The 13123-nt window shown below is 34.4% G+C and overlaps 1 protein-coding gene across 1 annotated transcript; it reads left to right on the top strand.

The window, feature by feature from the left end:
- The first annotated feature begins 3788 nt into the window (after positions 1 to 3788).
- LOC102600126 (DDT domain-containing protein DDB_G0282237) lies at positions 3789 to 12794 on the top strand. Its single transcript, XM_006345691.2, has 11 exons — positions 3789 to 3925; positions 4544 to 4665; positions 4764 to 4936; positions 6017 to 6441; positions 6520 to 6565; positions 7388 to 7731; positions 8663 to 9087; positions 9194 to 9422; positions 9653 to 9814; positions 9891 to 9979; positions 12308 to 12794. Exons 2-11 carry the CDS (start codon positions 4553 to 4555, stop codon positions 12456 to 12458), a joined length of 2157 nt encoding a protein of 718 aa, XP_006345753.1. The 5' UTR covers positions 3789 to 3925; positions 4544 to 4552; the 3' UTR covers positions 12459 to 12794.
- Positions 12795 to 13123: the final 329 nt, after the last annotated feature.

Below are 13123 nucleotides of genomic sequence, written 5' to 3'. Positions count from 1 at the left end.
TATTCTAAGGATGTAATTTAAAGTTATCATATGGCGGAAATGGAAATTGTAACGTTGGTTCAACAAGTGCATTCTCAAGTACTTTACTATCATGTGCAGTACCTTCCCAACCAGCAGCAACAAAGGTAAATCACATATCAAAATCACAAGCACATAAGACATTTTGTGATGTTCTTCCTTTGCGATTACGATATGCTTGTTGCACCGCTTTAGGAACCTCCCCTTCTATATATGTTCCATCAATCGCACCAACACAATCCTATCAAATAAAAAATACATCAATATTAGTTTAGTGAACATAAAATAAATTGGAAGCATTATAGAATGCACTTCATAAAAATAATGTTTGTAAGAGTAATAAAAATAGTGCTTTCAAGACAATGCAAAGTCATAAAATAAATATTATCTCTTTAAACAAAGTTGATAGGAAATATGTAACTAAATACTAATAACTTACACATAAAAATATAAATGTGCACTTATTAAGGCCATAAAATAAATTTATTATTCAACAATCGGTAGGTGTGAGTTAAAGTGACTATATGTTGGTGAGAATAATAAATTTTATGTCGGTGAGAATAATAAATTTTAAAAAGTAATGATGTGATTATAAATTTTATTTACATATGAAATAAATGGTTAGTAGATATAAATGTGGGGTTGTTTTAACAAAATATAAACTTGTGGATCAATTTTTGTATTAAAATATCTCAAATCATGATATGGAATTCCCATATAATTCCATATCATGATTTTTGGAGAATACGAAATCACATCTCATGATATGAAATCATGAGATAAAATTAGTGTAAAATCGCATGTCCAAACGTTGATTCCATCTCACGATACCATATCGTGATATGGTATTGCATGACCGAACGCCTGTTAAGAGTACTGAATTTTGATAAATTTAAAAGATCAAAATTGTTAATTAGATACTTAAGAATTTTTTGAATTTATCCTGGGACCATTTTTATTTAGATGGTTATATAGTAAATGAAAAAATAAATAATAGATCTAATTTATTAATAGCCCCATTAATTTTACTTTAAAGTCTTCAATTGAGGTAGATTCCAATTGAATACATTATGTTTAAATGTTTTTTGTTTTACTTTTCTGGAACGTGTTAACAAATGTTATATAATAATTTATTTTTCAGTTAGACACTTGAAAATATAGAATTGTTATCTAAATAATTATATAGAAGAGATAGCTAAGAAAAAGAACCAACATATATATAATTTCTTTGGATAAGTATCCATAAGATTAAATATTATATATTTTTTAACCTTGAGTAATTTGCATGTATACTTAATAATTAATTTAAATAATAATTATTAAAATCATGTTTTTAATAGTAAGAAACTCGCTAAATTATCTCGGATAATTTACCAACTAAAGATATTCAAATTCAATGAATTTAAAAGGCAACATTGATGTATTTTGCTTGTGTTATATGATGTATCAGTATATACTTTTTATAGTATATTTATGATATGATAATGAATTTATGTCAACGACGAGTGTGTACATTTGATACATATATTTATTATTGTATTAAGATTTAATAATATTCATTTTATGTAACTAACTTATTTTGATATCCTCATAAAATTATAATAAAACTGATATAATATTTGACAATTCTCACCCAACACGAGGAAATTTATTGACAGATATATGCCAAAATAATATTATAGTTTGTGACATTATTAATCTTAAGTATAAATAATGAACATTTAATTATTAATCTTGACTCTAGTTTTTATTTTTTAGGCAATTTACCGTAATCGGTATATTTTATTATAAAAATGCTAATTGCTAGCATTTCATTCTTGATAATTTGGCAAATCATACGAATATAATTATTAATGGTAATCCTATTCAGTTTGGTCAATAAATGAAAAGATTGTGTCCCTCGAACGTCTTAATGTAATTTTCGTTTTTGATTCAAATATCTTATTCTAATTTTTTATTTTTGCATATAATTAATTATTCTTTAGGATTTTATAACAAAAGTATTATTGTATCACTTTTTTTTAGGAACAATCTTAATTAAGATGATTTTGTTTTGAACACTTTGTGATAATCTTCTCACTATGTAATAGCTCGCAAATCACATAAGAGATGTCAATCGCATTAGGCAAAAATTCTATGTAACGAGCTCATTACTAAGTAGCAAATAAAGGCTGAATTCGATCTCAGGTCTCCCACATGGGAGACTCATCTCCTAACCACTCATCCATGTCCTTACGGGCGGATGGCTTTGTCTTTCATACATACAAACAACTAGATAAAAAAAATAAAATCTCTTTAAACTCTAAAATATATTATAAATATTTATAGTAGTTTAGAGCTTATTTATAAATTTCAAGTAATGATAGTTTAGGCAACTTTCACCGTAGCTCGGATAATTTCATTCCCAAATTTATTTCTCCTAGTTATCTCATACACCTTTTTCAATATTCACATGTCTGATGCACTTATCTTATAGACATGAGAGTTCTTGATTGACCAATATTCTACCCCATATAACATAGACGATTTAGTCACCACTCTATAGAACTTACCTTTAAGAATTGACGGGACATTCTTGTCACACACAACAACGTATGCCAGCCATCATTTCATCCATCCCTATAACGGTCCAACCCGCTAGTGATATTGTCCGTTTTGGGCCTAGACTCGCATAACTTTAAGACGCATCACTAGTGAGTAAGGCTTGCTTACTTATATACCAACATCCCTCTTGTGTTTTGCCGATATAAAACTTCTTATGTTAATTTTGGGTGTCACAATCCTGTCCTAATTTGATATGTGACATCCACTTTAATCTCCCCATTGCCTTAGATAACTGATCTTTGGTACTTGAAACTTGTTCTCTTGGGAATGACCTAGTGTCACGTCCACGTCCGCTTCATGGGACATGTCCCCGAATTTGCACTCTAAGTACTTAGTTTTGGTCCTGACCAACTTGAAACCTTTTGATTCTAGGATATGTCTCTAAACCTCCAATATCTCATATATGTCGCTTTATGTCTCATCAATAAGTAATATATTATCTGGAGATAACATGCACCATAACATTTCCTTTTTAATGCATCACATTAAAATATCCATCCTCAAAATAGATAAAAATGGACTAAAACCATATCCACGAATGAAAAGTGTTATAAGTAACCTCCCACACTTCTGATATGAGTCTCAACACCATCATATATATCTTTAATTATCCTAATGCGCTTCATGCACACCTTTATTAACATTCAGACATTTCTATAAAATCCGTACGAAGACTTTGTATCTCCTTAGAATGTTTCAAATAACAATACTCCATAAAGCTATGTTAAAAGCTAAAACGAATGTGTAGTGTATTACTCTTTTTTGAATATTGCCTACATATTTGCACAAAAAATAATACATATTTACTAAACTATTGTTTTTCGATTTTCCGCCCGATGTCCAATCACATTGAAGTTCGATTAAATCCAGATTCACATCGGGAAGTCTCACTTTGGAGGTAAAACGTTTTCTAACAAAGGAGATTCCATATCTAAGGAAATTCGATCTGAGATCTTTGGTTAAGGACGAAGGAGTACTTACCACTTCACCGTAACCCTGATCGGTTGATTAAGGTTGAAGGAGTACTTACTAATTCACCGTAACCCTAATCGATACATACTTCAATGTGATAGGGGTATTTTTGTAAAGTACCCATATATAAAATGTAAAAATAGTACTTGTAGTACTAGTATAAATTGTGTTCCTAAGACGAGGGAATTGAACAACAGAGAGAAAGAGAGAGTATCGGCAAACACGTCCCAAACCACCACCGCCTTCCTCTCTCTTCCACCATCAACTTCCAACACTCGTAAAACTACCCGAATCTCAAAAAACCCATATCCACAATCTTCTTCTGAATCTGGTAAACCCTCTTTTTCCTTCATAATTTCTGCTATTTTAACGCAAAATCTTGAATACTTCACTGGCGGGAAATGTATTTTCTCCACTTTTTTCTTTGTTGAGTCAGATGAATGTATCAATATTGTAATTGGGTTTTTTGATTTATGCATTTTAATGTAATGCTTGCTTATTTACATCAGTGTCAGGTGCAAAACTGTAGTATCTTTGGTATATATGCACGCAAGAGCTGTTAATTTATTCGATGCTGTTTTTGGGGTTTCAGTTTTTCTGATTTTGTAGGGTTTGTGTCATGTGGATTTTTGGTACATGTAATTCTTGTATACTGTCTTAGCATGAGTGTCATAAATGTCGGATCTTTATTGGAATACAGTAGTGAATTTATTTGTTGCAGCTATTTTGGGATTTTAAAATCTTTATTTCATAAGGTATGTCTAATGTGGAATTTCATGTAATGCTCTTTTAGCTTCATCAGCATATGTGCAAGAGATGTTGTGCCTTGGAATATTTGCATGTGGGAGCCGTGTGAATGTATTCTTTGTTTTTTTTTTGGAATTTTTATGTATTGATTTTTATAGGGTTTCAGTTGTGTTTTTTTTGTTGTTGTTTCGGTATATTGCAGGGATTGGAGATGCCGTTATTTAAAAGAAAGCCATTTGCTTTGGCGGAAAAACCAAAGGATTTGAAGCCAAATGAACTCGTGTTCCAAGTTCGGTTTACTAAAGAGATATTTAGGGATTATAGGTAACCCTTCAAAAGTCATGATTTTTATTGAAATTTATGATATTTTCCTTTTATTTGTGGCATTATTCTAATTAGAATTACTTTCCTGAAAAATGTAGTGAATATCTGAGACGAACAAACCTGTATCGCCATAGGGTGTGGACATGCAAATTGACAGGAAAGAATTACTTGACGTATGAGGAGGCTTTGGTTTCGGAGAAGAAAGCTGCAGAAGAAGTTCAGAAGTTCCCTGAGGAACTAGTGGCCCCAGTTCTTCGCGATGTGCAATTCAGTACGTCAATGCATCTTTTAGCTTCCTGAATGACATGGTTTTCTCACCTAACTAAAATTCTATTGGTGTTTTTACTACTAGAGATGATTTTAGTATTGCTCTCTCTTGTGTTTCAGTTGAATTACTTAATGTCCTAGAATTATGTTTTAAGGTTCTGATATCACTGCATTTTCTGAATCCCAACAAGAATGGAGCGCAAAGCACTTCATTGACGTAGTTATATTATCATGTTCATGCTTTAGCCTTGTGTCTGAGAGTGGAGAGCACTACTTCATTGCAATGTCTACTTCATGGTTTGCTGCTGGAATAAATGCAACTTGTTCCAGCTCCAAGGATCAAGTGCAAAACTAATCAAACTAGAAGATTTTTCCAATTTAGATAAACCACCAACACCAAGCTTATCATTGAGCAGTCCCAAACAGTACGTAAAGAGAGAACACTTATTGAACATAGCTGAAAAACAAGGAGTAACTCCAAATTGCTAGTCACACTTCCACATTCTAGATCATGAAAGCTCAAGACTCACCTGTCAATGCCTTGTCAAAAAAAGACTCACCTGTCAATGCTCCGGAACACTTGCTAGTGTAATTGTGTTATACATGTTCTTGCTTAAGTGTTGCTTCAGTTTGTGGAGAACATTAGTAAATTTCGATACTAACTGATGGTTTTGCCGCTTGCGTTCGTGTAAACATTTCCAGCAATATTCTCTTTCTTAAATGATCTAACAAGCTCGTTTATGTCCTCATTTTCAATTTAGTTAGCAACAACATACCCAGTGTGATTCCACAAGTGGGATCTGGGGAAGGGTGGGGTGTACACAAACCTTACCTTGTGTAAACCTGTAAGGTAGAGAGGTTGTTTGTAGTAGACCCTCGGCTCAAGAAAAGCGTAGTTCAGCATTACCCATAATTGAATTCTTGGTTCAGAATTATTAGGTTTAAGGATTCTGCAAGCTACTGTTTCAAACAAATGTGGATATAGATGTGATCGGATTTGCTTTTGTGTTACAGTTTTTTTTTTACATGTTCATTCTCTTGTAGTTTTTTGTGTTGATGATTATTGGTAATGACTGAATTGCAGGTATGCTCAGTTTAAAAGATCTTGGGGATGCTGTTGCTCAAAAATTACAGGGCTGTCTTTCAGAAGGTAGTGAATTATATGGGAGAAAAAACAATCATGTATATTCCTGCAAAATCGAGAGAGTTGTGAAGGATGGTGAGAAAACTCGTTATGAGGTTGCATGGCTAGACAAATATGAAAGACTGCCTGAGAATACAGCCATCGATGAAGAAGATCTGATTAGGTGCAAACTGCGATTTAGTAGAGCTTTTCTGAAATCTTTTATCAGAGAATCTACATATCGAAGTATTCCTTGGGTCTTGCATGAAAAATTGGCAAAGAAGCATGGGATTCCAACTGATCCTCCAGATGATCTTAAAGACCAATTTTTTATGCAGGATGGAGTGGTTGTTGTAAATAGGAAGAGAAAGAAAAGTGAAGATAGAGTAAGTGCTCTAGTAACTTTTTATATACTGTCCTGTTAATTTTGTCTCTTTCATGTACTAATAGTCTTGTTTATTCAGGAGGCTAAAGAGAATGGCTTCCAAGATCCCTACGAGATAGGAAGAGGTACTGCTGATAGATGTTGGCTTGTTGTTATTTACTTTCTATTGTAGAGAGTTGTTTCTTCTACTTATTGGAACTTACATTGTCAAGTCTGATCAAGGATACTTACATTGCACCCAAGGTGTGGCCTAGTGGCCAATGAAGTGGGTTTAGAACCATGAGGGCTCAGGTTCAAATCCCAACAGAGGTAAAAACACACTAGGCCTGGTACCTGTTGATACTGGGAGGTGACAAGTATCTTGTGGAATTAGTCGAGGTGTGTGAAAGCTGACTCGGACTCCACGGTCATAAAAAAAAAAGTCTAGACTGATCAAGGATACTACCTCGTATATGTGAACATTTACTTAACTAAGTTGCATGAGATCTTCAAATTGTTACACATCTTGTAAATGTTACATGCTTACTTGAAGTTTAACATCTTAGGTATATCAGGTGCTGTCACACATTATTCAGCAACACATTTATAAGTTTTACGAAAACATGAAATTTAAGTAATTTTTCATACGGAAAAACTTGAAAAGAAAAATTACACAAATTGGACATCACTTACTTTTCCTTGACACAAATTGTTATGCAACAACTTGAATATGTTTATGTTTACTTGGGAAGTATTATAATGGCTTAGAAATGTCATGTTTACTTGTAAGTGTTACATGTTTGGGATTTTATAATTTAATAGAATCATTTATTTCAAGAAAGCTACCTCTTATTCCACCTTTATCCTCACATGTTGGAACTGGTATGTATGATATGAAGCGTACTTCTGCTGTCTAGTTTCTCATGTACCATATTAATGCTTTGTCTTCACTGCATTGACATATGCAGAAGACAAACTGAAGGCACAGTCCATTAGATATCCAATCGATGATCTTTTGGTGCAATACACAGAGTTCGATAAACAGTTGGCTGAACGCCCTCCTCCATGCAGGGAATTTAACGTCCCAATGGAATGTGTAGGGGATCATTTGATGGTCTGGGATTTCTGTACCTCATTTGGCAGGTTATTGCACCTGTCACCATTCTCCCTTGAAGATTTTGAAAGGGCTGTCTGTCAAAAAGGCAGCAATATTGTTCTCATAACTGAATGTCATTCATCCCTTCTTCGTTTTCTTTTGAAAGATAACAGTGAGTATTTCATAGCTGTACAGAAGAAAAGACCAAAGCTGAAGGTAATATTTGAATCATGTTATGTTCTCTTTCGAAGGTCACGAATTCTCAACTTTTGAAAGATTTGTTTTTTGCTGACATGATTGATTAACCTTCTTTAAAAAACAATTGAAGGATTTATGTTTTTTTCCCGGACATATGATTGACTAACCTTCTTGTGTAACACAATCTGATTAAGTACCATATTTTGTGAACTCTGATGATATCGATATATCTTTAAAAGGCAAAGTTGGAACTTGTCCTGATGTGAGGCAAGCTCCAAAAATCCTGGGGGGACTATTGGAGGGAGAGAGTCTCAAGGGCTAATTCTCCAATGGCTCGATGCTGGGTGGGTGGGGGATTTCATGCCCCTGCACGCGTTTGCCATGATTGGTGTATTTTTTTTCTTTAACTTTTTAAGGTTTTTGACTATATCTTGTCTTGTATAATATGTTTATGTTATATTTCTTGGAATTCAGTAATTTGTATACTGTTGAGTATCTATGTTATTTTATTAAGCATGTAAAATGTTTGAGTTTTATACAGTTGAATGTATTTCCCACAAGGCCACAACTAGTCATAATTTTTGCTACTTTCAATATCATTAATTTTTATAAAAATGTTTCTCAGGGATATATAACCTCTTGCCATTATAGGCAAGATGCTCATGACCTGAAAAGAATATATTGAAGTTCACATACCTTACTTGATAACCAAAAAAAAAGAAAAATCAATTGAAGCTCAAAGTTGAAATTTGAATTTATGCGTGCATTTCTGATATTAAGATAAATTTATCAATGTATGTATTTGCAAATTGACTTATAAATCAGAATATGTTTGACATATTTCACCAATGGGATATTTTTTCTCTTACAATGCAAGTAATTATTTTATACATTTCTTTGTTGAACACTGATAATTGTCTTACCTAAACCTCCCTTTTTTGCTTCCCAGATTACTTTAATCACCTGGACAGAGTATTTGTCCGATTTTTTGGAATTGACTGGTACTGTTGAATTGTCTAATCATGTTGCAACAATTAAGAGGGGTCACTATGGGCTTCTAGATATTCAGGCCAAATTGGCAATCTTGCGTGAACTGGTCTGTCGAGTCCTTGAGACAGAGTATTTTAAGGAGAAGTTGGATGAGGATATTGAAAAGCAGTATGCACTTGCAGCAACAAGGAGAGAGGAAATTTTGGAAGAATCTAGGAAGAAGAGAGAAGACCATTTGAAAATCAAGTCTAATGGGAAGGAAGCAACAAAAGGGCATGGCAACTCCTCAGATACTGGGAGTGATAACCACCTCAGAGAGAATGGAGATATGCCAAGTAGCAATGGCAAACAGACATCTCCATCAAAACATTCATTAGAAAACAGGTTTACTTTTTTGTACTTGAAGTTTTTCTGGAATTTGGATGGTAACTTCATGATGTCAGTTTCTTATTTTCCGCTTTTCTGTCTCTTGTTACTTCCTGTCTAATAGTGAGAGTGAGCTAACAATCTCCTCATTGAAAAATTCTAAGAAGAGAAAGGTTGACGTCAAAAATTCTACATCAAAGATGAATGCTTCCTCTAAGATTGCTTCTGATAAATTGATAAAGGATGAAGGGAAGGAAACGTTAGAAAGCAGGAGTATGGACCAAAGAGCTGCTCACAAAATGCGGAAGAATGAGATAAAGGAGCATCTTGAAAACAGGAGTAAGGAGCAAAGGGTGAGTACCCTCTCCTCTCTCTATCTAGCTCTCTGGTTCTCTTTCTTCGACACACAAGCATGTTGTCTCATGTTACACAGACAAGTTGACATACTGAAGTTTTCTTACCTAGATGTCTGTTGAAATGGCTTCATGGTCCGCAGTTTGCACAGTGCAAATTGTGACTCAACATTAATGTTTTTTACTTGTATTTGTTAAAGATGTGTTCCTTATGTGTGTGTGAATTGCAGAAAGAATATCTTGAACGGGAAATAGAGAAAAGAGTAATACGCACCAATCCATTGGGAAAGGACCGAGATTATAATAGATATTGGTTTTTCCGCCGTGATGGAAGAATATTTGTTGAGAGTTCAGATTCCGTCGAGTGGGGCTATTACTCTTCCCAGGAGGAGGTATAGATACTAGAACACATTTTCCCTTATGGTCTTCTCTTACGTTGTGATGATGTTCAACTTTTCCTTGTAACAGCTTGATGCTCTGATTGGATCACTGAATGTCAAGGGTGAAAGGGAGAGGGCTCTTAAAAAGCAACTCGAAAATCTCTACCACAAAATAAGGTGAGTTGAACTTCGGATGAAATGCTTTCATTTGCCTATATTCTTTAAGTGGAATCTTTAATGGGACTTAGAAGGACACCACAGTTCCCAAAAAAAGAATCATGCAATGGAACTTGGTGGTTGGTATTAGTCTCGACTCTTGAGGATTACAGTTACACTGAGCTGAACTTATCAAAATAAAAATAAACTGAGTTGAACTTTATTTTATTTTATTTGAATTTTGGAGGCAACTTAGAAAGAGCCCAGGTACTAAAGTCATGTGAGAACTTGGTTGGGTGGTCTCTTTGTCGTGTTGTTTTAAGCTACGGAATTGCTATATCCTCTGGGCAACTGTTATTAGTCTATTTTCATGTGTGTTTTCTGCTTACATGTATGACATTTGATGTTAATTATGTTTAAACTGTAGTCATGATCTATTTAGAAACAGTAAGAGAGGCACAATAAAACCCATCTTCCTGTGTTTATAATACAAGTTACCTTTTCAAAAAAAAAACAAACCCATCTTCCCTTGGTATTTAATACTGATATAAGAGAGGTGCACCTAATTATCATAAATAAGTTTCATTTGACTATTCTCTCCAAACTCTAGTTCACTTATGCAGATGGTCTTGCAACTGTATTTTGTTTCTTGCTTTTCGAAGACACTAAATTTCCTTTTAACTAGAATGGTGTATCCAGAGGTAGGGTGACCCTTCTCAATCTGCTGATGTCCTCGATGGTCGTAAAGTATTTTTTTTCTGGAGTAGATTTTCTATTTCAAAGAATACAAATATACCTTATTCCATTGACTCATAAGGAGAATTCAATTACTGAGTCACAACACTTACTGGGAAATCGATGTTAGGTCGAGTCACAATGACTTACTTTAACTTGCCTACCTACTTTCTACATCTTCCACAATCAGAGGGTCCCTTTTCGGATCCATCGGAGTATCAATAGGAATAGGCCTACAATTCTTCATTCATGTCTCCTCAGGAATATAAGAACATACTTTCTCCTTCTCAAAAAAATAATAATATAAGAACATACTTTGTTTGTGAAATGAACTATCTGGATTCATCAAAACCTCAATGCCTGAAAAGTGTATCAATCGATCTAGGTCCTTGGTCTGAAAATGTCGAAAAGGTTATTCTTCGAGTTGGTACTTTTCTTTTCATCATTATATATGATGAGCATATCATCAACACAGATCACTAAATACATACACTACTCTTGAGACAATAGAACACATAAAGATCAGTCTCTCTGTGAGTCATTAGCTCACTCCTTTTGTTTACTCAAATTATCTTTATTCTCTCTTCCTCCTCGTGTCTTTGGGAGCACATGTTTTGTCCTTAACTTCACTCCAGGGAAAGACGAGTTTGCTCTTTGTATATAAGTGTAGATACTTACATTATTCAAAGGTTAATCCAAGATTGAATTGTAAAAGCTAGCGCGTCCATGGGTGTAAAAGGGATGTCGGTGCTACTAACTTTTACTCCTCAGTACCTTATGCATTGTTGGCGTTGTTTTTGTTGAAGCTAATCTCTACTTTATAGCTTCTTGTGTACACCTAGGCATTCTTGAGATCTTATCCGTTTCAACTTTTAGCGGCTCCGATTGTTTCTCCTTCATTTTCTCCCCAAACTCCATCTACCTCTCCCAACTCCATTCAACTTGCGAATCTCTAGATACAATCCATAGGCGGTTGGGGCATATGATAATTTACCCAAAATTTAGAAAATGGTCTGTGGTTTGTCCAAATTGTTTGCATTAGGCTGTAAGTCATGTCAACCCAGGAAAGCACAAACGATTTACTTTTCCTCATCCAATAATTGTGTAAGAGTTTCCTTTTCATTTGTTTCATTATGATGTTTGGCATCCCAGTACAGTTGGTCAACTCTGGGATTTCAGTATTTTGTTTATTCCGTTGATGATTGTTTTTTTGTCAAGGACAGTTTTATTGGTAAGGTACCAAGCTCATACGTGATCGTACAAGATTCAACAACTAACATAAAACATCAGACAATCAAGTAGCCCATCCTAACAAACTCAGGAAGATCATATATTGCCTAACCTTTATAATAAAAAAATCATATATTGATCCACGTCATCTAATCTACATTACACCAAAAAAATCAAATTTGCAAACATGTATTCTTAATTCTGGATATATGTTTCTTTTTTCCTTCAAAGTGCATTGTTCCTCTCCAACTAGATGGTCTGAAAATGCATATGGGAATAGTCTTCCAAATCTGTTTCAGGACTCTTGAGGTCTTTTATCTTGCAATCATTATCTTCAAAGATTTCCTCTTCATCTCTGAATGTCTCTGGTTTAACTTATTACAGCTTGGAACTTCAAAAGAGATCGAAGGAGGTGGCTCAGAAGGCAGAAACAGACGACGCTGATGTTCGGAGATCAACACGTGTCCGTGCTCCAGCAGGAGATAATCCTGCTCTTGCCTTCTTGAAGTACGTTAACAAGTGGAAAGAAGACTAACGTAGAAAGTTAGACTATGGCAACATACTCTGTTGTTCAGAATTGGTATTGTAGTCGCAGCTAACCATCATGCCGAGATGAATATAGGGGAAAAGAAATTCGTCCTGCATTTTGTTGAAATGACAGTTCATTTTTTGGCAATTGAACGCTGGCCAATGATAGGAATGAAATTTGGTTCTTTTTCATTCCTGTGATTATGGTACAGATGAAAGGTTACTGTTCCAATTTTGTATATGATGTTCATTGGCTGGTTCTAACATTAGTATGTTCCTTTAATAATTTTGGTTATCGACATTTGATCATTGTGTTATGGAGTGGAAGACTTGCAGTTTTATACATGGAAGTACCATTTTAAGCTAATTGAAGTAGAGGCTATTAACAATGTCTGTAACACTGGTTTCTACCAGAGCAAGTAGCAACAGTAGTCTCTCAGTATGATTTTGTTCGTTAGTTATAGAAGCTATTAACGTTTAGTATTGTTCCAAATAGATACGTATTTTGCACTTTGTGCTTGAATTGATGCGTAGAAAATAATTCAGAGGCCTCCACTGCTTCACTGTCATTTTTTTTTTCCTATTACCTTTCAGAGAGAATTATTGAGGTTATCAACAACAATCTGGAGGAAGGTTTTTCAGTTTGTGTGCTTCTCATTCAAGATATAGTTG

The sequence above is a fragment of the Solanum tuberosum genome, unplaced genomic scaffold, assembly GCF_000226075.1.
Source record: "Solanum tuberosum cultivar DM 1-3 516 R44 unplaced genomic scaffold, SolTub_3.0 scf00072, whole genome shotgun sequence".
Lineage (NCBI taxonomy): Eukaryota > Viridiplantae > Streptophyta > Magnoliopsida > Solanales > Solanaceae > Solanum > Solanum tuberosum.
Note: the sequence above shows the minus strand (reverse complement) of the source record. Positions and strands in the feature narration are given on the sequence as shown.